Source organism: Lepus europaeus, chromosome 1, assembly GCF_033115175.1.
Source record: "Lepus europaeus isolate LE1 chromosome 1, mLepTim1.pri, whole genome shotgun sequence".
NCBI classification, from domain to species: Eukaryota; Metazoa; Chordata; class Mammalia; order Lagomorpha; family Leporidae; genus Lepus; species Lepus europaeus.
The window spans coordinates 119,127,115-119,150,253 of NC_084827.1; the positions used below are offsets into that span (position 1 = coordinate 119,127,115).

At 36.0% G+C, this 23,139-nt stretch overlaps 1 protein-coding gene across 1 annotated transcript in view; it reads left to right on the plus strand.

The window, feature by feature from the left end:
• Positions 1–23,139, plus strand: part of MTX2 (metaxin 2) — a 78,118-nt gene that overhangs the window by 53,946 nt on the left and 1,033 nt on the right. Inside the window, exons 4-9 of the mRNA XM_062188264.1 lie at positions 8,471–8,543; positions 13,354–13,430; positions 14,673–14,765; positions 15,280–15,318; positions 15,698–15,823; positions 16,873–16,949. Of these exons, the coding sequence (XP_062044248.1) occupies positions 8,471–8,543; positions 13,354–13,430; positions 14,673–14,765; positions 15,280–15,318; positions 15,698–15,823; positions 16,873–16,949 (485 nt within the window). The remainder of the gene's footprint in view (positions 1–8,470; positions 8,544–13,353; positions 13,431–14,672; positions 14,766–15,279; positions 15,319–15,697; positions 15,824–16,872; positions 16,950–23,139) is intronic.

The window sequence follows — 23,139 nt, forward strand, 5'->3', positions numbered from 1 at the left end:
TGTTGTTTAAAGACTAGTGATGGCTTTAGCTAGGCCAAGGCCAAAGTTGAGACTTGGAAACTCAATCCAGAACTCCCTTATGAATGGCAGGAACCCAATTACATGAGCTGTCACTGCTGCTTCATAGGGTTTGCATTAAAAAGAAGCAAGAGTCAAGAAATGGAGCTAGGTATTGAACCTAGGTACTCTGATATGGCATGTGGGCACCTTAACTGCCAGGCCCAATACCTGCCACTAGAGCTTCTTACTTAACCAAGAAGTTAGATTGACTTCAGTTTGTAATGTTTGTAGGTTGTAGATGCAGGAAACAGAAAAGATCAAACATAAAAACTGTCCTTGATTGTGTTCTTATTCTGCAGAGTATCTATAGCTCTACTCATTTCTTAACACTTTGATGGTACCATACCTATGGGAGAGTGCTTACAAAAATTATATTGACTTGTGGGCAATTTTACCAATTGTGTCTACCAAAGAGGTGTGGTGGTCTTCGAGATTGAGAGTCTCAACTTTTTAATAGTCCCTGCTTCTGTGGTTTTCAGACCACATAGTTGCACCCTCAATTAGCAACTCTTTTTTAAAGAGTTTCCTTTTTTTTTTTTAAATCATTATTATTTATTTGAAAGTCAGTTACACAGAGAGAGGACAGGGAGAGAGAGAGAGAGAGAGAGAGAGAGAGAGAGAGAAAGGTCTTCTATCCGATGGTTCACTCCCCAACTGGCCGCAATGGCCAGAGCTGTGCCAATCCAAAGCCAGGAGCTTCCTCCAGGTCTCCCACGAGGGTGCAGAGGTCCAAGGACTTGGGCCATCTTCTACTGCTTTTTCAGGCTAAAGCAGAGAGTTGGATCAGAAGTGGAGCAGCTGGGTGTCGAACCGGCACCCATATGGGATGTGGGCACTTCAGGCCAGGATGTTGACCCGCTGTGCCACAGTGCCGACTCCAGCAACTCTAACTTTTTGAAAAGAGAAAAGCTGTTTGCTGTTCATTTTCTATCAGAAGTATACTTAGGGAAAACCATTTTTAGACTTTCAAGTTCCTTTCCTTCCAGCATTCCTGCTGATCTCAGTTTTTCCTACCTTGGAAATGACACTTCTGTCTTTTTAGTTGTTTATACCAGAAACTTTGAGTCATCTTTGGAGTTCTTTTTCCTATATTCACATTGAGTTAGCAAACTCTCTTGGTCCTCCCTTAACAATATAGCCAGGAGGTGGGCATTATGGTGCAGTGTGTTGAGCTACCACTTGGGACACCCCCTTATCATATCTGAGTGCCTTGGATTGAATCCTGGCTCCTCTATTTCCAATCCAGCTTCCTGCTAAATGTGCTTGGGAGGTACCAGATGCTGGCCTAAGTATTGAATTCTTGCTACCTACATGGGTCAAGACCCAGATGGAATTCCTGCTTCCTGGCTTTGGCCAGGACCATATCTGGCTGTTGTAGATATTTGGAGAGTAATTAGTGGGTGGAAGATTTTTCTCCCTTTTTCCCTTTCTCCCTGTCACTCTGCCTTTTAAATACATAAATAAATAAACCTTTAAAAGTTATTTAAGCTGCCAGTGCTGTGGCACAGTGGATTAATCCTCCACCTGCTGTGCTGGCATCCCACATGGGCACCAGTTCTAGTTCCAGCTACTCCTCTTCCGATCCAGTTCTCCGCTGTGGCCTGGGAAGGCAGTGGAAGATGACCCAGGTGCTTGGGCCCCTGTACCCGCATGGGAGACATGGAAGAAGCTCCTGGCTCCTGGCTTTGGCCCTGCTCTGGCCATTGCAGCCACTTGTGGAGTGAACCACTGGATGGAAGACCTTTCTTTCTTTTTCTCCCTCTCACTGTCTGTAACTCTTACTTCTCAAATAAATAAATAAAATCTTTATAAAAAAAAGTTCATGATACATTTCTAACAATAGTGCCTAGGATATATAAATTTTTTTTTTTTTTAAAAACGCATAGCCAGAATCTGAGTTCCTGCCACCTCCATCACTAATTCTTCCCTCCAACCACATTCAGGCAACCATTATTTCTTGCCTAGGTCACTACAAAATGCTTCTAACTAGTATTCCTGTTTTCATGGTCCTACCCTTTTGAATTTAATTTTTGTATAGCTGTTTATAGTTCTTTAATGTGTCAGTCAGATTCCAGCAATCCTTAGTTCAGTATCTTCTGAGGATTTCTTATCTCAAAGTAAAAAACAATGACCTACAAAGTTGGTTGCCTATCTGATCTCCTGTTTCACTACTCATTTCCTAACTCCTGCATAATCACACTGACTGTTCTTGATACAGACCAGCTGATGCATAAGCCTGCTTCATAACTTTGAGCTTGGACTACTCTTCGCGTAGGTATCTACATGGCTTGCTTCCAAACTTTCTCAGGTTTCTGCTCACAAGTTGCCTTGTTGAGCCTTTATCTGAGCAGTCCGTATTTGGTAGCCATACCTTTATACTGCTTTCTTTATATTTGTAAGTAGCAGGAATTACCATGCTTATCTTTTGGTTTATTTGCTTGCTCACTGTTTCCATTAGCATGCAGACTCCTTGGGGGCTCAGACTTTATATTCACTGCACTATATTCTTTTTTTTTTTAGAACACTTTATTTAAATTTCGAAAGTACAACTTTTGGATTATAGCAGTTTTTCCCCCAATAACCACCCTCCCACCCGCAAACCATTCCATCTCCTACTTCCTCTCCCATCCCATCCCATTCTTCATTAAGATTCATTTTTAATTATCTTTATATACAGAAGATCAACTTAGTATATACTAAGTAAAGATTTCAACAGTTTGCACCCACACAGACACACAAAGTGTAAAGTACTGTTTGAGTAGTAGTTATACTGTTAATTCACATAGTACAACACATTAAGGACAGAGATCCTACATGGGGAGTAAGTGCACAGTGACTCCTGTTGTTGATTTAATAATTGACACTCTTATTTATGATGTCAGTGATCACCCAAGGCTCTTGTCATGAGCTGCCAAGGCTATGGAAGCCTCTTGAGTTCACAAACTCTGACCTTATTTAGACAAGGCAATAATCAAAGTGGAAGTTCTCTCCTCCCTTCAGAGAAAGATACCTCCTTCTTTGATGGCCCATTCTTTCTGCTGGGATCTCACTCACAGAGATCTTTCATTTACACTGCACTATATTCAGTGACTAGATAGTCCCTGATAAATAGTAGGTGCTCAATAAGTATGTGTTGATTTATTTTCCTAGCTATTCAAAATTGTATCCTTCTGTCAAGTTAACTCACCATGAAGCTACACAGTGGAATAAATTAGCCTTGTGCAGACCTTATTGAGCTAGGCTTTAATGTTTTGCCATAGGCCTTTAGAGGAAACAACACAAAAGGCAATTCTGCATTTATTATATGTTATTTTATTGTCATTCCGTAGCCCTTATAGAGGATTCCAGATGAGAAATGGGAAATGTCTTTTGGAATTTAGTATGAAAAGTCCAGGTGAAGATTTTTTTAAGAGTTACAGCGAGAAAAGGAGAGGCACAGAGAGAGAGAGAGAGAATTTCAGTCTGTTGGTTTACTTCCCAAATGACTGCAATGGTCAGGGTGGGGCAGGCCAAAGCCAGGAGCCAGGAACTTCTTCCAGGTCTCCCACGTGGGTGCAGGTGCCCAAGAACTTGAGCCGTCCTCCACTGTTTTCCCAGGCATGTTAACAGGGAGCTGAATCGGAAGTGGAGCAGCGGAGACTTGAACTTATGTCCATATAGGAAGCCAGTGTTGCAGGCAGTGGATTAACCTGTTGTGCTGCACTGACACTTCTGACTTCATTTGCTTTTGAAGGCTACAAACATCACATTAATGGATTCACTGCAACTCATTTAACCTACTTCTCATTGATGGTGATTAAACTACATTGTTTTAATTGATGCTATATATATGGCTTAGATGTGAATATCCTTATATATATTTTGTATGATTTTATATAAATAGTTGCTATTTTAAATAATAAAATTACTAGATGAAAATATATGGACATTTAGGATTTTGGAAGACCTTACCAAAGTCTTAAAACATAATGATTCCAACTAATGGTGAGATATCTTGTATTTTGGATTTTGACTAAGCAACCTTTTAAAAATTTTTTCTCATTATTATTTTAGCAACAGAGAAAGCCAGAACAATATCCCCTATCTACCAGTTCATTCCCCAGATGCCTACAATAACCAGGCTGGAGCTTGGATCTGGTAATTCAGTCCAGGTTTGCCTTTTGGGAGGCAGGAATCCAATTGAGCCATTGCTGCTGTCCACGTTAGCAGGAAGCTGGAATCAGAAGCCAGAGCCAGGAATTGAACCAAGGGACTTTGTGAAATGCAGACGAACTTAACTGCTAGGCTAAACTTAGCCTGTTCTGTAGCAGCCTGTTTCTGTTCAACATTTTAATTATCAGAAGTTCTAGTTGATTCACTTAAAAAACTGTGTATGACTAGAACTAGTAAATTTGTTCACATTTTCACATGTTTGTTCTTCATTGAGCTAACAGTTATCATGTGCTAGATATGTACCAGGCCCTTTTTTCCCCCTTCTTTCATCCTTCCTCCTCTCCTTTTCTCCCTAACTTAATCATCTCCACCTCTGTTTTCTCATCTTAAATTAGAGATACTTGTTATACCTACCTCATAGGGTAAACTTATGTAAGTACTTAGCGTATAGTAAGTACCCAATAAACATTAGCTATTGTTAAATTTTCATTGAAGCTGTTTCCTGCTTTCTGCATTTTCTGTTTCTTCTAATTTTTGTGGTTTGCTTGTATATTTTACATTTGAGGCTTTCCTCAAGTATTGATCTCTGCTAACAATCTGTATTTAAAAATGAGGTACCAAAAAGTTGATGGGGAGATGCAGAGCTTTTTGCCATGTTGGTGTCACACTAGACTAATTACGCATTGTGCTGCCATTTTTGTTGACCACTGTTCCCTGTCCAACTCCTGCCAACTAAAACCAACCGAATTTGTATGCTTGTTTTCTTCAGAGAGATATCTTGTGTTTGGAAGCTAATAGGGAGAGAGGTGCTGTGGATCTCTCCAGTGAATGTGTGCGCTTACCTCTCACCTTCCTCTTTCAGTGTGGTGCTTCACCCACTGCCCTTTCCTGTGCTCAGGTGCCTAATTCGGAGCCTCTCTGGTTGGATTTCTTCAAAGAATAAACCTCCGTCTCCTGCCAGATAGAGGGAGGGCTGGTTGTCTGGTGTTTGTAGAGGTTTTCGTCTAACCTTTCTATCTGCAGTCCCATACCTCACCTCTGCCCTCTGTGCTACTTGGTGCTTCCAATTTTGGAATATCTCTTGTTGCTGTGATGCAAATATATTGATTTTCTTTTCTGTAGCTCTTGGGTTTCAGTTTCCTCTGCTTTCCATCTTATATAAATCTCTGGTTGACATCCCTGGTCTGCTTTTGCCACCTCTTCCATTCTTTGTGTCTTTTTGCATTTATACCTTTCTTGTTTTTCCACTGTTATTTTAATAAATATTTTGAAACCTTGGAGAGATAAAATGTTTTTAAGTTCAGTGCTTAATGTTTAGCCAGTTATTGGTTATCTGGTGTTAATTTTTTTTCCTTCGGATTTTATTTTGAAGTAAAAAATAGCCTGATGCCTACCCCCTCAATGAATTTTTTGACATTATGAATTAGTTTATGCAGTATGTTAAAACTACATCAAGCTGCTCAGGCTTCAGGGTTTTGGAAGTCAGGTACTGGCTATTATGTACTGTATGCATGTGCATGTGTGTGTTTTCAAAAAAATCCCTACTGTTTCATTTTGTTATTCAATAAATTTATATTCAAAGAATGGATGCATTTCTTGGCTGTAGTTTCAGTTTATTTGTTTACCAGTTCTTAGTTTTCTTGTCTTAATAAATATGCTTGATCACTTTAGCAATTGCTCAACAAATGAGTAACTCTGTATTAGTGCTCTCTGAAATTGAAAAAACTGTGTTTAATGTGTTGTCATTTTCAAAAGTTGGTTGGTTGCTTGTAGGGTGTTTGTACACTGTACTGTTATGCAGTTGTTTTTTATAATCCTTAGTCTGCGAACTTTCAGATGATGTCAACCTGTCTTGTGAAGATTTCTGTTATGTACCGGTTACCATTGTTGCAGACTCATGCTGTCTAGCAGACGCTGTTATGTGACACTGTGATGATGAAAATATTTGGTATGGGGCCATCATATAAATACAGAAATAGCCGCTAGCCATAGGAACTTATTGAATATGTTGCTCTGTCTTTCAAACGAATAAATACAACTTAAAAAAAAGTTTCTTCCTGTTACAAACACAAGTAATCCGGGTTTGGTAACTGATTATGAAGAACTAGACTCTTGTACTCTTGGTGTGCTGTCTCTGGCACTCAGATGCTTCATGACTGAGTCTGCTGTAGCTATAGTCATCCTTTGCACATGCTAGTCCCTAGGGGGGGATTGAAAGGGGGTTCCCCTTTCTTTTAAGGGTATTTTCAACAGTTGCCCAAAACTTTTATGTCTCATTGGCCAGAATTTGGATATTGGCTACACTTAGTTATAGGGGAGTCTGGGAAGTGAAAGTTTTATTTCAGGCAGCTGTGTGTGCAGATGTAATTCATAGGTCTAAATCTGGGGAATGGGGAGAGCATATATGGGTGTCTAACAGTCTCCTTCACAATCAAATCTTGGGAACTTTGGTTAACCAAATTAGTAAGCAACATTGAAAGTTTATTACTAGTGCACCATCTTAAGTTAGTTGGGGATAAATGAGGGAGACTGGGAGGGGCATAGAAATAGGGAAACATTAAAACCTATTCCTTGACTTTCTTAGAGATTCTTTGCACTTGGGGAGATCAAATAGGTATACTAAAGTTACAAAGTAATGTAGGAATCAGAGGATGTCAAGTTAGAGACTCATGTACATTTTATTTTTAGAGGTGAGCCACCTTAGAGTACTGGGGTTTTGGGAAGACAGGTTTGAAAAAGAAAATTGACATACTTTTGGGTAACTGGAGTTTTTTGTACAAATATTAGTGTTCAATACTCTTACTATTTAATGACAATCTTAACTGTGCCAGTCGAGAAATGAGGAAAGAATTATAATAAACAGCTTTGAGAGAAATTTCTACTGGGTAGGAATAAGCTCTTCTAGTCAAAATTTTGATATGTAACTAATTGATTGCAACTTATAGTTGATTGCTATTTGTAATAGTGTTTCCAATTTCAAAGTAAATCAATTATTTGTTTCCTAATTTGTCTGTGGTAACCAGAACCATTATCTCTTATAATCTCCCAACTGAAAAATTGAATGATTTCATAGAAAAGACATAGGTAAATTTTGTGAGTGGAGAAAAAGAAGTGGAGAAGTCATAGAAGAGAGAACGTGGGGGTAAACTTTGAGTATTGTTATAAATAGTGGGCTTGATAGCTAGTGTTTAAAAATATTTAGAAATGAATTAGTGTAGTGTAGTAATACAATCATGTATTTTTTCACATGATATTATTATGTATACTTTTTTCTTCTGAAAAATTCCCCCATAGCATGAATGTTTAAATTGTATGACATTCTGGCCAGCGCCGCGGCTCACTAGGCTAATCCTCCGCCTTGCGGCGCCGGCACACCGGGTTCTAGTCCCGGTCGGGGCACCGATCCTGTCCCGGTTGCCCCTCTTCCAGGCCAGCTCTCTGCTGTGGCTAGGGAATGCAGTGGAGGATGGCCCAAGTCCTTGGGCCCTGCACCCCATGGGAGACCAGGAGAAGCACCTGGCTCCTGCCATCGGATCAGCGCGGTGCGCCAGCCACAGCGTGCCTACCGCGGTGGCCATTGGAGGGTGAACCAACGGCAAAAGGAAGACCTTTCTCTCTGTCTCTCTCTCACTGTCCACTCTGCCTGTCCAAAAAAAAAAAAAAAAAAAATTGTATGACATTCTATGATTTGGATTTACTATAATGATTTATCCTTATTAGTAGACATTTAATTTACTTCATGATATTTTTATTTCTACAAACATAGTGAAAATAAACAATTCAAGTCTTTAAGAAAGTGAATTAGCATAGAAGCTGCACGTTAGGGTATTGAGTATTACTCGAGAGAACTTTCAAGTAGCAGATATAACATATTGCATTTTCCCACAAGATAAGAAAGATGATACTCCTGTCAAGAGTAGTGGAATTAAGCACTCAATACCTTCTACAATTTGGACTTGTATTGTTGTCTTTTATAAACTAATGCAATAAGTATGAGTAATTTGTTTTTTTCTAAAGTGTATATAAGTGGCTTAATTTCATGTATTTATTGATATCTAAGTTATATTGACTTTTTAGTAGTGAAATGACATTCTATTTTTGTTTGGGATAAAAATCCTTCACTTTACATTGGTTCATTTTTTTCCCACAGAGTATATTACTGGATGAACTGTTAAGTTTAGAAAAGAGATGAGTAAAAAATTCTGTTCAAATATGTATGTGGTTTCCCCATGCTTACCATACTTTTGTTGATTTACAGGCATTTTTGCAAATGTGTAATCTGCCCATTAAAGTAGTTTGCAGGGCAAATGCAGAATATATGTCTCCATCTGGTAAGTATTTTTTGTTTTTTGTTATTAGGCTTGATTAATAAAGTTATAGTGGTAGTCCATTTATACCTATTAAAAAATGTTTACCTTGTGGCTGGTGCTGTTGCATAGCCTGTAAAGCCGCTGCCTGCAGAGCCAGCATCCCATATGGGTGCCGGTTGGAGTCCTGGCTACTCCTCTTCCAATCCAGCTCTCTGCTATAACCTGGGAAAGTAGTAGAAGATGCCCCAAGTCCTTGGGCCTCTGCACCCACATGGGAGAACTGGAAGAAAGGTCCTGGCTCCTGGCTTTGGATTGGCCCAGTTCTGGCCATTGTGGCCATTTGGGGAGTGAACCAGTAGATGGAATACTTCCTCACTCTCTCTGCCTCTTCCCCTGTAACTCTGCCTTTAAAATCAATAAATAAATCTTAAAAACAAAAAAAATTTTTTTTCCCCATGGTCTTGTAAAGTATCAGTTGTAAATTTGACACAGGCTTGTGGTTGGTATGTCTGCTTATCTCAAATCTGGTCACAGATGGTTACTGGCATGTATGGGAATTGTTTTTACATGCTAAATATTAAGGAAGTGCATGATCTCAGGTTACCCAGTCTTGGATTGGACTTCCATTTTCAGAAAACAAATTTTATTATTGATGAATCCATTCATTATTCAAAACACTTCTCTAAATTATATTTTCCTATAATACAGGTGAAAAAAGAGTGATTATGGAATAATTGTCATTGCATTTTAGAATCATCAAAGAATGTTTTTGATTTCTTATTCTTAAGTTAACTTTGACAAGTTTTAGGATACTTATTAGAATTTCAGCATCTCTGTTATTTTTTCTAGTTAATATTGTCTTTCTGTGTGTTGTATTTTAGTGAAGTATTATCTTAAATATTTGAATAATTTTTAATATTAACAAAGTAGCACCGCAAAACTGATAAATAATAAAATGCTGAATATAAATGATATAAATGGATTATTATAGTTATATTTTTCCTTGAGCAATAATAACACATAGAATCATTCTTTCATGAATAAATTGTTGAGAATAATGATGTGAATTAACATTGGTTTTTTAGGATTATATTTTATCTTTTCATTGTGATACAGTGATAACTTAGGAATGACTTGTGTTAAACATTTTTTCACCTTGAATTTTTGGAGGTTAGGTAACAATTGTCAACTGTATGGAGATATCCACCCCGTATAGACTGAATACATATATTTTATTAGATTTATGTTTTTACACTTAGAAGACATTTCCATAAAGGAATTTTTAAAAATTTTGTACTTTTAAAAAAATTTTAACAGATGTGTAAAAGATACATATTTCTGTCTCTCCCCTCTCTATCATTCTGCCTTTCAAATAAATCAGTACATTTTTTAAGAAGCAGGAAAGGGGCCAGTAGTGTGGTACAGGTATCTGTACTCTGCTTTCTTTTTTCTTTTTTTTTTTTCCACAGGCAGAGTGGACAGTGAGAGAGAGAGACAGAGAGAAAGGTCTTCCTTTGCCGTTGGTTCACCCCCCAATGGCCGCTGCGGCTGGCGCTGATCCAAAGCCAGGAGCCAGGTGCTTCTCCTGGTCTTGCATGCGGGTGCAGGGCCCAAGCACTTAGGCCATCCTCCACTGCCTTCCCGGGCCACAGCAGAGAGCTAGACTGGAAGAGGAGCAACCGGGACAGAATCCGGTGCCCCAACCGGGACTAGAACCCAGGGTGCTGACACTGCAGGCGGAGGATTAGCCTATTGAGCTACTGTGCTCTGCTTCCAACCCAGCTCCCTGCTGAAGTGCCTCCTGAGAAAGTAGTGGAAGATAGCCTAAGCCTTGGGTCCCTGCCGCTGACATGGGAGACCAAATGGAGTTCCAGGCTCTTGGCTTTTGCAGCCATGTGAAGAGTGAACTGCTGATGGAGGATCAACTGATCAATCTGTGTATCTATCTTTCCCTCTTTATCTGTCACTCTGCCTTTCAAATAAATAAATAAATAAATAACTTACTTTAAAAAAGTTGTGCTTGAGACCAGCATTGTGGCACAGGCATCGCATATCAGAATGCCGTTTGAGTGCTGGCTGCACAACGTCCCATGCAGAGCCCTGCTAATGTGCCTGGGAAAACAGTGGAAGATGGCTGAAATCCTTGGGCCTCTACCCACATGGGAGGCCTGATGGAGTTTTGGGCTCCTGATTTCAGCCTGGCCCAGCCTTGGCCTTTTCAGCCATTTGGAGAATGAACCAGCAGATGAAAGATCTCTCTCTCTCTCTCTCTGTCCCTTTCTCTCTCCATCACTCTGCCTTCTAAATAAATAAATCTTTAAAAAATATTAAAAATATTATACTTATTTTTGGGGTTCTTTGTGATGTTTCAGTACAGGTGTATACTGTGTAATATCTAATTAGTGTAAATGTATTTATCTCTTCAAATCTTTTAAGATTTTTTAGTATTGAAAACACCACAAATCCCATCTTCTAAATTTTTAATAGAAAAATTTATAGTACATTAACATTATCTATAGTCACTCTATTGTGCAACAGAATTCCGGAAGTTCTCTTTAGCTATAATCTAGTACCCACAAATCATTTCTCAATCTCTCCTCTTATAATATCTATACCTATAAACGTAAATGTATTTTAGATTCTTGGAGGCCATTCATGACTCATTTATGTTTTGATTTTATACACAGGTTTAAAAATCTTACTGAATTCTGGTGAAATAAATTATATTGTGTTATAACTATCTTCTTCCCTCTATGTATTCAAAAAGATTTTGTATGTATACATACAAAAAGGTTGGTAGTCTAATGCTAACGTTAAAATCTTTGGCAAATGAGAAATCATGTAGTTTATCTTCCTGTTTTTTAATTACTAAGTCTCACCTGGTAGATACCTATCTTCTTTTTATAGTATGAAAAACAAACGTAAGTCTTATATACACATAAACAGCATTCATTCAAAGGAGTCTTTGATAGCTAAGATACTTAATCTCATCGTATTTTTAATTAGTACGCCTTTGATCATGATTTGGGATGATCAGGGAAATTTTTAAAATTTTATTTGCTTGTCTTATGTTTTGTGATAGATTTTTAAAGTAGAAAGCTTGGAACAGTCAGAAGACCACTTGGCTAAGAGATAGATCTTTAATCCTTCTCTTTGACACATACTATTTCCTTGGTAAATTCTTTTTCTTTTCCCTGAGTCTCAATGACTTCATCTGTTTGTAAATTGACGTTGTTGGATCAGATGACAACTAAGGTTCTTTCCATATTGAACATTCTCTAAGGTACAAACTTGCTCTCATTTTCTTTGGAAAGAAAAGTTCTAAGTGATAATTTTGACTAAAAGGAAAATACTTGTTTGTTTTTAATGACCTCTGATTGGTGCCAGAGAATAACTGGCTCTGCTTTTGCCTGATACCTGCAGTATTAAGGCTGTGACATTGGCTCCATTTTGAATCAGGCTAGTGACAGAAAACATTATTCACTTCTAATTTATGGCCTTGATTTTTATATATCTCTTTATATATGAGTACTTAGTTGGTTACTTACAGTGCTTCTGTGCTTCAAAATCTTTTTTAAAAATAATTGAATATTTTTCACAAGAACCTGAAACTGGTTACAGAAAAGGAGAAATACACTGTGTTCAAACATTGTCATACGTCCTAATACCCTTGTATTGCAGGCACTCATTTTTTTTAACTTCATAGGACCTGTACTAACTCTAGTAGTATAGTAGTTACAAAGACTTTTAATCAAACAGAGAAACAATATGGCCCACTGCTTACTCAGTTAAATTATTTTCTTTCTTCTAAGATATATAAAGCAGTAGTAGGAAGGAATGCAGAATTGCTAACAAGGAAAAGTCTTCTAAATACATCTGTTGAGTTGTTGTGTTCCAAAAGGGTGGTCTTTCCTTTGTAATGCATGTTATCCTATGGTTGCAGATAAAGCTTTTGTTGGTGCTGTGCACCTCATCCATTACCCGGAGCCTGACTGTGCCAGAGAGGAGAGAATCTATTGAAAAGGAGCAGGAAGAAGCCTGCTGATAGTGTGAACTCTATTTGAACTAGGACTGACAGCAAGTCTTAACCTTTAGCATTTGGAGTATACCTTGTTTTTTGGAGATTGTTTTTGTTTTCTTCTCTGATAATTGCATCAAGCATTCATATTTATTAAAATGAAATATTCCTTTTTAGTGTGACATTACTTAAAGAAGCTAGTTTTTATAATCATACTGCTTGTTCCTTTTTCCCTCATGTACTGGAAGCGTACTTTGTGTTATAAACTAGTATACCACCAATGGTTGTTAATTTTTTTATTCTTAATATTTTGAGTCAAGAGCATTTGTTTTGAAGCATTTTGTGCTTAAAATGTTGAGCTCAGTGGATATCAGAGATAGAAAATGTAGAAAGAAAGTTTCTTGGATATAATTTACAATATAGATGGATCCATTGTACTGTACTCTGATGAGAAAGACCAGTTAAATTTCTTTCAAACTTATCAACGATCATAAACCAGTGTCCTGGTTTGGTTCATGTAATTTGGATAATCTGGGTTTACTGCTATGACTTCTTAGTGTTAGCTCTGAAAAGGGAATTATTATATATTCTTGAGAATTCTATAAATGAATCTACTGTTCTTTTTTCTTTTGTTTTAAAATTAGTTATCAGTTTTTTTAAATTTAGATTTTAACACACATCTGTCTATATAATTTCTAAAGGTTATAGTTTTATGAAATCTTTCTATTAATAAACATTTCTGAGTTTTTGTCAGTTTCTTAACATAAACTTCAATTTATTGAAAATGTTTTTGTACATTTTTTCCCTTAACAGGTAAAGTACCTTTTATTCATGTGGGAAATCAAGTAGTGTCAGAACTTGGTCCAATAGTCCAGTTCGTTAAAGCCAAGGTAATAAAGATATTAAATGTGTTTGATCACATTTACTCTTGAATAAGTCATCCATCATTCTTTAGTATGTCTTAACATTTACATTGATTTTTAACATAGTTATATAAAATGCCAATACAAAACGGTGGAAAATATAAGTTGGTGTTTTTTCATCATGTAGGTCAATGACAAAAAAGGTAGTTTGGTCTTTACAAAATGGTAGCTTTCTAACTTACCCTTATGAAAATTCTGGTCATAAATGAAACTGTTTAGATTGTTAAATTATCTGGTTGATCTTTGAGAAGGGAGATATAACATAGGATTAGAAGTTGAATTTATTAATTTATTCATTTGATGATTACATCATTCATTTACTTTATAGTTATGAAGGAGTATTAACATTTACATTAACGTTTTGAGGAATAACCTTCTAGACTTTTTTTCCACATTCAGAGAAACATCATAATATTGTATTATTTTGTAATCTGCCTTTTAAAATTGCAGATATGTTTAGAAATTCTTTCATGTTAATGGCTATTAATATATAGGAATATATCATCTTTTTGAATTGTGTAGTATTCTGTTGTGTTTGAAGCACTGTAATTTTATTTGTTGTAAGTTTTTACTGCTAGGTGTTTAGATTGTGGCCAATTTTTTTTTTTTTTGCTATAATAGCATGCTAAGATAAATTTCCTTGTGTATATACCTTTGTACACTTGTCCATCTCCTTAGGATAACTTCCTAAAAGTGGTGTTGGATGTCATGGCGTGTGCATTTTAACAATCTTACAAACAAATTGCCAGCTTCAACTAAAATTTTTACCATTTCATGTATCTATTTATTACTAAAGTGTATTAAAATTTTGAAATTAATAGCTATTTTCTTCTCTTTTACTAACATTTTTTCATCTTTGACCACTTTATAAGCAGCACATGTCAATCTTTCAGCATTCTTTTTATTACTAAGATTAATCTCTTTTAAAAAAAATCACAGTTTTACTGACCATTCTGTTTTGTGAAATAGTTGATGTGATTTTGTTTGTTGGAAGATACATTGTACAAAGACAAATAAAAACTACTCACTAATATTTGATAGTGATAGAATATTAGGCCTGCCTTTATATAAATTAATTTTGTTTTATGTGGCATTTTGGAAATTAACCCATTGGATATGTTCATGTTATGTTACTTGTTAGTAAGGTGACTGAAAGTTTTTGTATATTTAATATGATATTCTCTTACATTTTTAAAAAATTCCCTTTAGGGCCATTCTCTTAGTGATGGGCTGGATGAAGTCCAAAAAGCAGAAATGAAAGCTTACATGGAATTAGTCAACAATATGCTGTTGACTGCAGAGGTACAATACATGATAATAGAGGTTGAAAGAATCTATAACCTTTTATAATCTATATTATCTCAGAAAATACAGTTTTTCTCATGGGTTATTTTAAAAGTTATAGAGAAATGGAAAACAATTAAGTGGTTCTAGGACTGAGGTGGTTATCCAGATTATTTGATCATTATCTTTGAACATGTTATCTCATATATTTAGTTATAGTTTTTCTGTTTGAAAGAAAAGTGGTGATTTTTACCAACTTATTATTTTACTTTGGCTTTATGACGTTTACCTGAATATTGTCTATAAAATACTTTAATGATATGTAGAGATGCATTGTGTGAATAAGAAATATTTTTATATAGTACCATCATTAAATTTAATAACTCTACAGAATATTAACTAAGGAAAAAACTTCTTTACTATGTGACTTACAAAGTTGACTTATAAAAATTTAGTGGGGTAAGAAATAACTTTATTTATTCTTGTTCTTTTTGGTATTCTAAAGTTTTAGTGACTGTTCTTTTGTTCCTAGTTGTATCTTCAGTGGTGTGATGAAGCTACAGTAGGGGAGGTGAGTGGTTCTGTAGCATTTATCTTAATTAAAATTTAATGAGAAAACACTTTTGCTCAGAGTTGCAAGTCCCTGCTCATAAATGAAACATTGTGGTTTATACCATTAGTGATATAGTTTTTCACTTACCTTAATTTTGCTTGCACATACATTTTAAGGAAGCTATGTGTCATTGTTTGATATAACTGGTTGCAAAGTACATAAAAGTTTATATATTTTTAAAGGGAATGGTTTAAATTTTAATTGTTTGGGTTGTAAACTACGTATTTTTTTTTCAGAGCACTCTGTTTTCTTAAAATGTTTATTTTAGAATTCAGTTTGTAAAAACTGCATTATTATTAGGAAGGATCATGTTATTAACAAAATCTTTTTGCTTTAGATCACCCATGCTAGGTATGGATCTCCTTACCCTTGGCCTCTGAATCATATCTTGGCCTATCAGAAACAGTGGGAGATCAAACGCAAGATGAAAGCTATTGGATGGGGTAACAAGACTCTGGACCAGGTCAGTTTAGGTTGAGTTAACAAAACCCTCAAGTTTTCTGCATTAAAATTTCCTGCTTTTTGTTGATACAGCTTTACAAAATCTTAACATAATATAAAATTAGTAAAAATATCATTTTCTCTTACTTGAAGTAGTTTTGTTTTATAAAAATCACATATGCTTATTGTAAAACAAGTCATATAATGTAGAAAACTATAGAAAAAGAAATAAAGATTGAAATTCCACCGCCCAGAAATTGCTGCTCTTAAATTCTTTGGTGAATAGTCATCTCAGTGTCCCTGTAGAACATTTTCTTAAATGGACCATATTAGTTCTGCTGAGGTAACCTGGATTTTTTTCATTGAATGATACATTGTGATCTTTTATGTCAATAAATATAGATCTGCAGCATCAGGGTTTAAAAGAAAACTATATTAAATACAGTATAGTACTTAATATATCTATTTTTCTTTGGTGTTAAGTTTACTAAAGTAGTATATTTTTAAAATATACATCATGTCCAGATCATGAGTTTGAGCATCATTAAGCTAAATAAGTGTCTCCTTTTCAAGGCTATCCCCAATCCTATCCAACCATTTCATTGATGTGTGCCATTGGCCACAAGGGGGATTCAGGAAATGAATAGAGTTGAAGTAAATAAAACTCATGTCCACTAGTAGGAAAACAACTCAAATGGTTTTACTTGTGGTGGATCAACAGTGTCATCTTTACGAAGCAGATTTTTTTTATATATGCAAAGTCATTTGAATAAATGGATTCAGGAAAATGTTATTTTAGGGAGTAGAATTTTGAGAGAAAGACTTTCTGGACAGTAATCCTTATAAGTAACTCAAATGTACTTGTATGTAGAAGAAATTTGCTCTCAAATTTTTGTCCTTTTTCTTATGTATGTATGTCATTTACGTGGTAGTCTGATAAAAATATATTATAAAAAGTTTACTTAAATTTGCATTTTTGTTGTATACTGTGACATGAATTAAGTTTTATATAGTTTTTATTATTTTGCAACTTTAAGTGTGTTTTTCTTTTGGGTCCATTGCTTTCATCAGGTCTTAGAAGATGTAGACCAGTGCTGTCAAGCTCTTTCTCAAAGACTGGGAACACAACCGTATTTCTTCAATAAGCAGTAAGAAGGCTTATTTACTTATTTATTTATTATTTTCATTTATTTATCGCTAGGTTTCAAATTTCTCTTATCCTAAAGAAATTGCTTTTCTAAGAAATTTTTATGGAAAGATTTAGTTATTTTTAAATTCATTTTTGTACTCAGAGTTATTTAGCACCTCTTGGCTATAAGGCATGTGCTAGACTCCAAGAGACTTAAGATTTTTAAAATGTGGTCCTTGTCATTAAGAATTTCTCCAATTTGCAAGTGTCGTCTTGTAAGCCAGTCAATATGGTATGATATGATAAAGATTCTAATGAAAGTAGTTCAAGGAACTATGTATGGAATAACAAAACCTTAACAGAATTCTAAACTGCTCCTTTGTACAAACATGAAGATGCTGTTAGTGCAGCCACAGTTGTCTATGTTGGATGAGACCATGGGTGCTAGAAAAGTCAATAAAACTAAACAGTAAGAAAATATATTGTTGGATAGACAAGCACTGTTATGAACTTAAAAAGTCAATTTAAATATTTACAAAGCATTGAGTATAAAGGATATAGATTTAAATATATGTGTATATGTAAATTGAGTCATATTTATTGAGAGATTTCTTTGCATTTTTAAGAAGAATCTCTAAAATAGACTCACAATGAATTTTCTTTTATTAAAAAAATTCTTCCATATTAGAATTAGCTATCTATTTTGATTCTGTATAAGATGAGCTTAATCAAGCTACTTTAATATCTATGGTTTACTTAGTAAGGCAGACTTTTTCTTGGCTTTTTAATGAAACTTCCTTGGTTTTTAGATTGATAATTTTTGAAAGGCTATATTTGCTATTATTTATTATCTTTATAGTCATTCATTTTCTATAGCCATATCTGACATTTTTTGTTAAAGATATTAATATTTATAAGCAAAAATGTTTATGATGATAGCTTGAAAATATTTACATTACTCTGTTGTATATTATATATAACTTACTAAAATGAAATTTGAGATCTGTTGATCTCTGAAGCAGAAAGGTCACAGAGTTCAAACCTGAAATCCTGGTAGGTAAAGATTCTACAACTACTTTCCTGTTTCCGTGAGGTTTGCAATGCAGATTCTGTTTGCTCAGTCCCTAACACAAAAGAAATTTACCCAAATGTTAGTATTCTGTAGTTCCTTTTCTTTTGGATATAGGAATTCTTCGGAGTTGAAAAGCTCAGAAGGGGTGTGTTTGTTGTTTGAAGTGCATTATTCTGTCTTAGGAGTTAGTTTTGTTATGTATGCTGTCTTTCTTTAGGAGAGGCTACCTAATTTTCTTCTCAGTTAAACTCATTGTCAGTGTGTTAGTAACCAGAGATCATTTGGCATGTGATTCAGAGAAAGTATCAAGATACAATTTTTTGTTCATAAGGGTACAATTATATGTAAACTTGTAATTAAAAATTCAGATTTAGAGCAATGATGAAACAAGGCTTAGTTTTGAGATGTTTAATTGGTAATAAGATGTAGATTTTAAAGATAATTTTACCTTACAGCTTCTTAAATGAACACATTTTGCTAACAAATAATTAAAATTGAGGATTGGTAAAGATTTAAATTTAAATTTTACCCAGTCATTTAATTAATATTAAAATGCAAATAAACTGCATTTAGGAAAGAGTAACTTGTATTCACTTTGTTATGGCAAAATTTTTTCCTTTTCTTTATCTGTAGCAGCTGTCATTACTTTGTGAGACACTATACCTTAGCTGAAAGGGCTGTGTGAAGACAAACTATATAGTACTAGACTCCAAGTTAGAACATTGAATTCTATTTTTCTTCTTCCTTTTTTTTTTTTTTTAAGATTTATTTATTTATTTGAAAGGCAGGGTTACCGAGCAGCAGAGGCAGAGAGAGAGAGGTCTTCCATCCACTCCCCAAATGGCCACAATGACCGGAGTTGGCCTGATCCAAAGCCAGAAGCCAGGGGCTTCTTCTGGGTCTTCCATGCGAGTGCAGGGGCCCAAACACTTAGGCCACCTTCTACTGCTTTCCAAAGACATAGCAGAGAGCTGGATCAGAAGTGGAGCAGCTGGGCCTCAAAGTGGTGCCCATATGGGATGCTGCCACTGTAGGCGGCGGCTTTACCCACTAAACCATAGCACTGGCACCCCTGAATTCTTTTCTTGATTCTAACATATACCGAGCTCATCCAGTTACTGTAATTTCCCCATGTATGCTCCTTTTACCCTCTAAAATTAGAGCCAACTTCCCTTCTAGCTTACCTGCTAGGAATGCTGAGGATTCATGAAACAAACCAAATGACTTCCCTTGATGAGAGAAAGTAATGGCTAGTTAAGGGAGGTTTTGCAGCAAAAATAGTAATTGAAAAAATTGTCATTGGGTGACAATCCTAAAGATCCATGATGATGATATAAAGAAAGAATATGTAGATTATTTCTAGTAGTGTAAAGAAATGACAGTAATGTATTGGGAAAGAAAAATTAGAAAACACCCAGACAATATTAATGTTTTGGAAACTAGATAATATTTTGAAAGGTGTCATAAAGAAGGAAAGAAATATGAAATAATAATAAGTAAAGAAAACAAAAAACATGAGTGCCATAAAAATTTTAAATGCAAAAGTTTAGGAAAATATTCACGTTTTACAGTACTGCCTTTGCTATTCAAGTAAGAGAGTAGTAGATAACCAAGAGAAATGTGGAAAGAATAATAATGCAAGATAAGAAGGCAACAAATTTCTTAAAGCTTCGAGAATATATTTATCACTCTGGATTATTTTTCTAATAAAAAGTCTATAAAGATAAATGCAACAATATATTTGAAATATCTTAGAACTCTTAGGAGAATTGCTACTTATATCCAAATGATAATACACAAACCATTTGGTAAACAGGAGAGTAGAAAGTTGTGTTTTTTCTCCCTGTGGTATGGCAAGGTAATTAAAACTCTGGAGATACATGAAGGTCTTGGCTTGATTAAACTGTTGCATAGAAATACTGGGTATAAAGTGTATTTTTTTGTTGTTCTTATCCTTCAGATGAATTGCAAATATTTTTCTGAATTTGTTGCTTTTTTTCCAAGGCCAGGTTTATGAGGTATAATTTACCCATGGTAAAATTGTGCCCTTTTATCTGTGTAGTTCAGTTTTATCATAGGCATTCAGTTGTGTAACTACCACCACAAGTATACTTTTCTAAAAGCAAGAATTCTGAGAATTGATCATTTACAGCAATGTCAGTGTAATGAGTTGCTAAAATTTGTAAAAGATTACAAAAATATGCTTTAAAAGTTTCATGTATGTGTGCTTTGTTTTAATCTGTTGTGTTCTTCCTGATATTCCAAAGCATCTTGCCACAAAGTTGCTATCTGTATGTAACATCAAGTCTTTTTGGGTGCTCACACCCATATATGATTCAGCACCTTTGGCATTCATGGATGTATGTTTGTAGCAAATAACATTTCACCTCTTCAGGGGCACTTCGGAACCACTCTAAGTTGAGCATGTATTCATACTTGAACTCACTTGGAACCTCTATTTTTTTGATCAAGGATGCCCATCTGCACTACTAGACCTTGCATCAGGGGGCATAGTCATCTTTTTCAGGCTCTAGTAGAAGAAGCAAAGGTTAGCTGGATTGGCAATAATAATAATGCCATATTGGTGAAATAAAATGCACTTTTAAGAAATATGTTTCAGGATTGTGTGGAAGAGTTGGTGTTCATATTACTTATCACAGTGTGCTTCAGCTCTCCATTAATCTGCTCCATATTCTTATGTTTTTTCCCGGAATCCATTTGTTATTGATTCTTCATCTGTAAAGATGTGATTGTGATACTATTGAGTCTAAGGACATGTCATTTTTTAAAAATATTTTTATTCCTTTATTTGAGAGGTTGAGTTAGAGGAAGAGACAGCGAGAAAGGTCTTCATCTGCTGGTTCATTCCCCAAGTGGCTGCAATGGATGGAGCTGGGCCAATATGAAGCCAGGAGCCAGGACCTTCCTCTGAGTCTCCCATACAGGGGCAGGGGCTCAAACACTTGCACCATCTACTGCTTTCCCAGGCCATAGCAGAAAGCTAGATAGGAAGAGGAGCTGCGGGGACACTAACTGGTGCCCATATGGGATGCTGGTGCCACTGGTGGAGGCTTATCCTACTGCATCACAGCACTGACGCTTATTTTTTAAAACAGCCCTGTTGGGGCCGGTACTGTGGAATAGCAGGTAAAGCTGCTGCCTGCAGTGTCGACATCCCATATGGGCACCAGTTTGAGTCTTGGCTGTTCCACTTCCGATCCAGCTCTCTGCTGTGGCACGGGAAAGCGGTAGAAGATGACCCAAGTCCTTGGGCCCTGCACCCATGTGGGAGACCTTGAAGAAGCTCCAGCTCCAGAATTCGGATCGGCGTAGCTCTGGCCTTTATGCCCACCTGAGGAGTGAACCAGCAGATGGAAGACCTCTCTCTCTGCCTCTGCCTCTCTCTAACGCTTTCAAATAAATAAATAAATCTTAAAAACAAAACAAAACAAAATCCTGTTGGCTACCCTCTTAAACAGTGGTAGACTACACTTCTGACTTTGATGACTACTTCATGGATTTGTCAAAAGAGGGAAGGCTTTGAAAGACTGTGCATCAATAGTATAAAAATAAAATAGCCCTTAGACCTTAGTCAGGTGCTCTCCTCTCTGTTTCATTCATTTATTCAGCAGATGCTGTTTCAGCTCCTTAGATACTGTGCTTTAAGAACTGAGCATACAAAGATACATGCCATGTAGCCTTTAAAGCTTGAGATGTTTCATTTTTCTAGTGATTCACTCAGCACATTGATACCCTACTTTGTGCCAGGCGTTGTTCTAGGTGTTCTAGGGAATATAGCAAGAAAAAAGCAGGTGTGGTTCTTTCTGTCATAAAACTTACATTCTGCTGGAAGAGACACATAGTAAACAGCAATTACAAGGTCTTAAGTGGCACACAGAATTTAAATAGGATCACATGATAGTAAGTGACCGGATGTCCACTTTAGTTTGCATGCTTGAGTGGTCATAGAAGGAAAATATGACATTTAAAGCCTTATTCTAAAAAACAAATGAACAAAACAAAAAAAAAAAAACTAAGAAGGAGCTAACAGTATGAGTCAGGGAGAGAATATTCCAGGAAGCAAGGAGTAGCTGGTATCAGAGCCTCAAGATTGGCCTCCATTTGTCATGTTCAGAGGAAGGAAGTAAGGCCAATTTGGTTGTGTGTTGAGAATGATATAAGGAGCTAAAGATGGCCACCAGGTCATCTAGGCTGTGTATACTTAGGGTAAAGAATTTGGCATTTTAGTGTAAGTGGAATGGAAATCCATTGGAATATTTCATGCTTGCTATTTTAAGATATGATAACATTAACAAAAAAGAGCCATTCTTGCCATGGTGTGCAGAACAAGTAGGAGGAAGCAATTAGGAGATTGTTGCTGTGGTCTAGGGGAGAGATGATGGTAGTTCAGACTGCCATCAGACTAGGTAGTAAAAATGGAGAGACAGGTGGTGGCATTTGGGCATATTTAGAGATGTCTCAGCAGACTTACCAAGAGATGGGGAGGGTGAGAGAAAAAGAAGACTCAAGGGTTGCCCTGGAATTTTGCCTTCAGCAACTGGGTAAATAGTGTTGTCTTTTATTTTCAGAAGATGGGGGACATACGGGCTTGAGATGCTTATTTAACATTGAAGTTGAGATGTTATGGAGGCATTTTAATGTATGAATCTAGAGTTCAGGGTAGAGACTATGACACATGTACTTCAGAAAATACCTGGAAAATAGAATCAAAAGTGAAGTCCATTTTGGTGCAAATTTTGAAATCCATGACTAGTTTATTCCTAACATGTATTTTCCACAAGCTTTTTGAGGACCCCTCATATTTTGGAGGTAGTGGCATGGAGGTACTATTTAAAGCCACACAACTCTATGAGCTCATTCATCCGTAGCCATCAGGGCCAGCGATAACTAGAACTGGGATTCAAATTTAGATTTGACTGACCCCTCAAATCTGCTCTGCCTGTTTCCTCAAAGGCTTTATCATTATGGGACTGGCAGTAATAATTCATAATTACAGTGATGTTTTCTCCTTTTAGTAATATTAGTAATTAATATAATATAGACTGGTGATACTCTACTTATAAGCCATTGTTTTGGCAGGATAGATTTCATTTTGCTGTTAGTAATACATAATTGA